This window comes from Apium graveolens, chromosome 9 (assembly GCF_009905375.1).
Source record: "Apium graveolens cultivar Ventura chromosome 9, ASM990537v1, whole genome shotgun sequence".
NCBI classification, from domain to species: domain Eukaryota; kingdom Viridiplantae; phylum Streptophyta; class Magnoliopsida; order Apiales; family Apiaceae; genus Apium; species Apium graveolens.
In genome coordinates this window covers 29,837-31,939 of record NC_133655.1, presented here as the reverse complement: position 1 = coordinate 31,939, position 2,103 = coordinate 29,837, and the positions used below count along the sequence as shown (strand labels likewise).

The window sequence follows — 2,103 nt, the reverse complement described above, 5'->3', positions numbered from 1 at the left end:
CTATCACCGCAAAGAAAATCAGAGATTTTGTTTTCAACTCAATTGTATGTAGGTTTGGAATCCCTTACAAGCTTGTCTCCGACAATGGAAAGCAGTTTGATAGCAAGGAGTTGCGACAGCTATGTGAGGAGTTGAAAATCAAGAAGGAGTTTGCGGCGGTCTATCATCCTCAAAGCAATGGACAAACAGAAGCTGTTATCAAAATAATAAAGCATACCCTCAAAACCAAGCTGGAGGAACATAAAGGGAATTGGCCTGAAGAACTCCCGAAGGTGATGTGGTCATACAACACTACGCCGCGATCTACTACGGGAGAAACACCGTTTATGCTGACTTACGGCCACGAAGCTATGGTCCCCGTGGAAGTTGGATCGGGATCACTTCGTAGAGATTGTTACGGGAAAAAAGATGCTGAGGTTAATCAAAGGCTTCATTTAGATCTCTTAGAGGAGACGAGGGAAAATTCTCAGCTAAGGCTAGCGGCATATCAGCAGCGCGCCGCAAGGTATTATAACAAGAAGGTAAAAGGACAATTGTTGAAGGTGGGCGATTTGGTACTTAGGAAAGTGATGCCCAATACAAAGAACCCACAACATGAAGTGTTTGGAGCTAATTGGGAAGGACCGTACAGGATAAAGTCCATCTTGTGGAAGGGGACTTATCACCTTGAAAATATGGAAGGGAAGCTAGTTCCGCGAGCTAGGAATGCGGAACATCTCCGAAAGTATTACCAGTAAGGCGCGGCTTTGGCCCCTTACATATTTCTTTTATTATTTTGGGTTATGCCCGGATTATAGGCTAGAATTAAATAAATTTCTCCTAGCCTAGGGGGGTAGTGCATGTACTACTTACCTTGGAACTAGTTGAAGGGTCATTTTTTAGAGATAATTTCCCCACAGAGCATAGTAGCCGTGGGACTGTGCACTTTTGACACCAAAGCGCATTATAAATAAAATTTTGAAATTTTCCAAAAGGATTTTTGCTCTGTTTGCTTGGTCTCATGACGCGTCCTAAATGTAGGGCGCGCCCCAAGCTAGGGTTTTATATGAATAACTGAAGTAGTGGTTGTCAAAAGGAACAATAAAACTCAAGTAAAATGTACTATTTTCAAGGACGCGCCCAAGTTATCTTGGTTGATGCTCCTTTAGACTGAATATTACTGTAATTTTGACAACATAATTGAAAAAAGAAAAAGTCCTTGTTAAGGACGCGTCCTGCTTGAAGAATGATGTATTTTGGATCAAAGTTAAGGCGCGTCAAAACCATAGGACGTTCCCACTTAAGCCTTGTGCTTTGATTAAATACACAGGTATAACATGGTGTTATGCTCGTATGTTTTGCAAACAAAAATATTCATTCAATAAATAAAAGACGCGTCCAGTAAAGGAGGATGCGCCCAGGACGGTTACTTGCTTAACTGGTGATAGTCAAAATAGACGTGTCCAAGACTAGGACGCGTCCATGTGAATGGCAAAATAGGATGCTAAGTAAAAATATGCATTGATAAGGCGAAGAGGTTTTTATAAAAGTGCAGGCAAATGAAGTTCAAACATAGATACTACAACTTGCAAGGCTTCAAGGGGCCCGCACCCTTAAAATAGTTACAAGTATATAAAAGATAAAGGACGCGTCCTAAGCAGGAGGCGCATCCTGTGGCTTGTCCTGGTCTTCCGCAGGGGGAGGCTGAGTCTGAAGTGGAGCAGGATCAGGGGACGCGTCCTCTTTCTCTAAGCCCAGAAAAATCCTTTTGTTCTTGATGGAGTCTGCGACCCTGACCCTGAAATCATTTACCCATATCTGGGTATCTGCATCAAACTTTCAGAATGTATACTCTGGGTCGTTGGCAATGAACCCAGAGCACCATTCTTCAAACCCAGCCTGGAAGCCGTGCTGGTAAACTAGCTTTTTCTCCTCTGTCCATCCATGCAGCCTATCATCATTTAGGGTGTCAAGCTCCAGCTGCATGGTGGAATTCAGGGCAATGACGCTGTCCATTTGCTTCTCTATTGAGGAGACATTGCCTTCCAAAATAGCTTTTTCTGTTTCTAGACGCGTCCTCTCCCCCTCCAGACGTTTGATCTCAGCATCTTTTTCTTGGGCAAG

General features: G+C 43.3%; 1 protein-coding gene across 1 annotated transcript; it reads left to right on the top strand.

The window, feature by feature from the left end:
- The first annotated feature begins 350 nt into the window (after positions 1 to 350).
- Positions 351 to 1,601, top strand: LOC141683579 (uncharacterized). The gene is made up of 2 exons (XM_074488324.1): positions 351 to 724; positions 1,535 to 1,601. The coding sequence occupies exons 1-2, from the start codon at positions 351 to 353 to the stop codon at positions 1,599 to 1,601; spliced, it is 441 nt and encodes a 146-aa protein (XP_074344425.1).
- Positions 1,602 to 2,103: the final 502 nt, after the last annotated feature.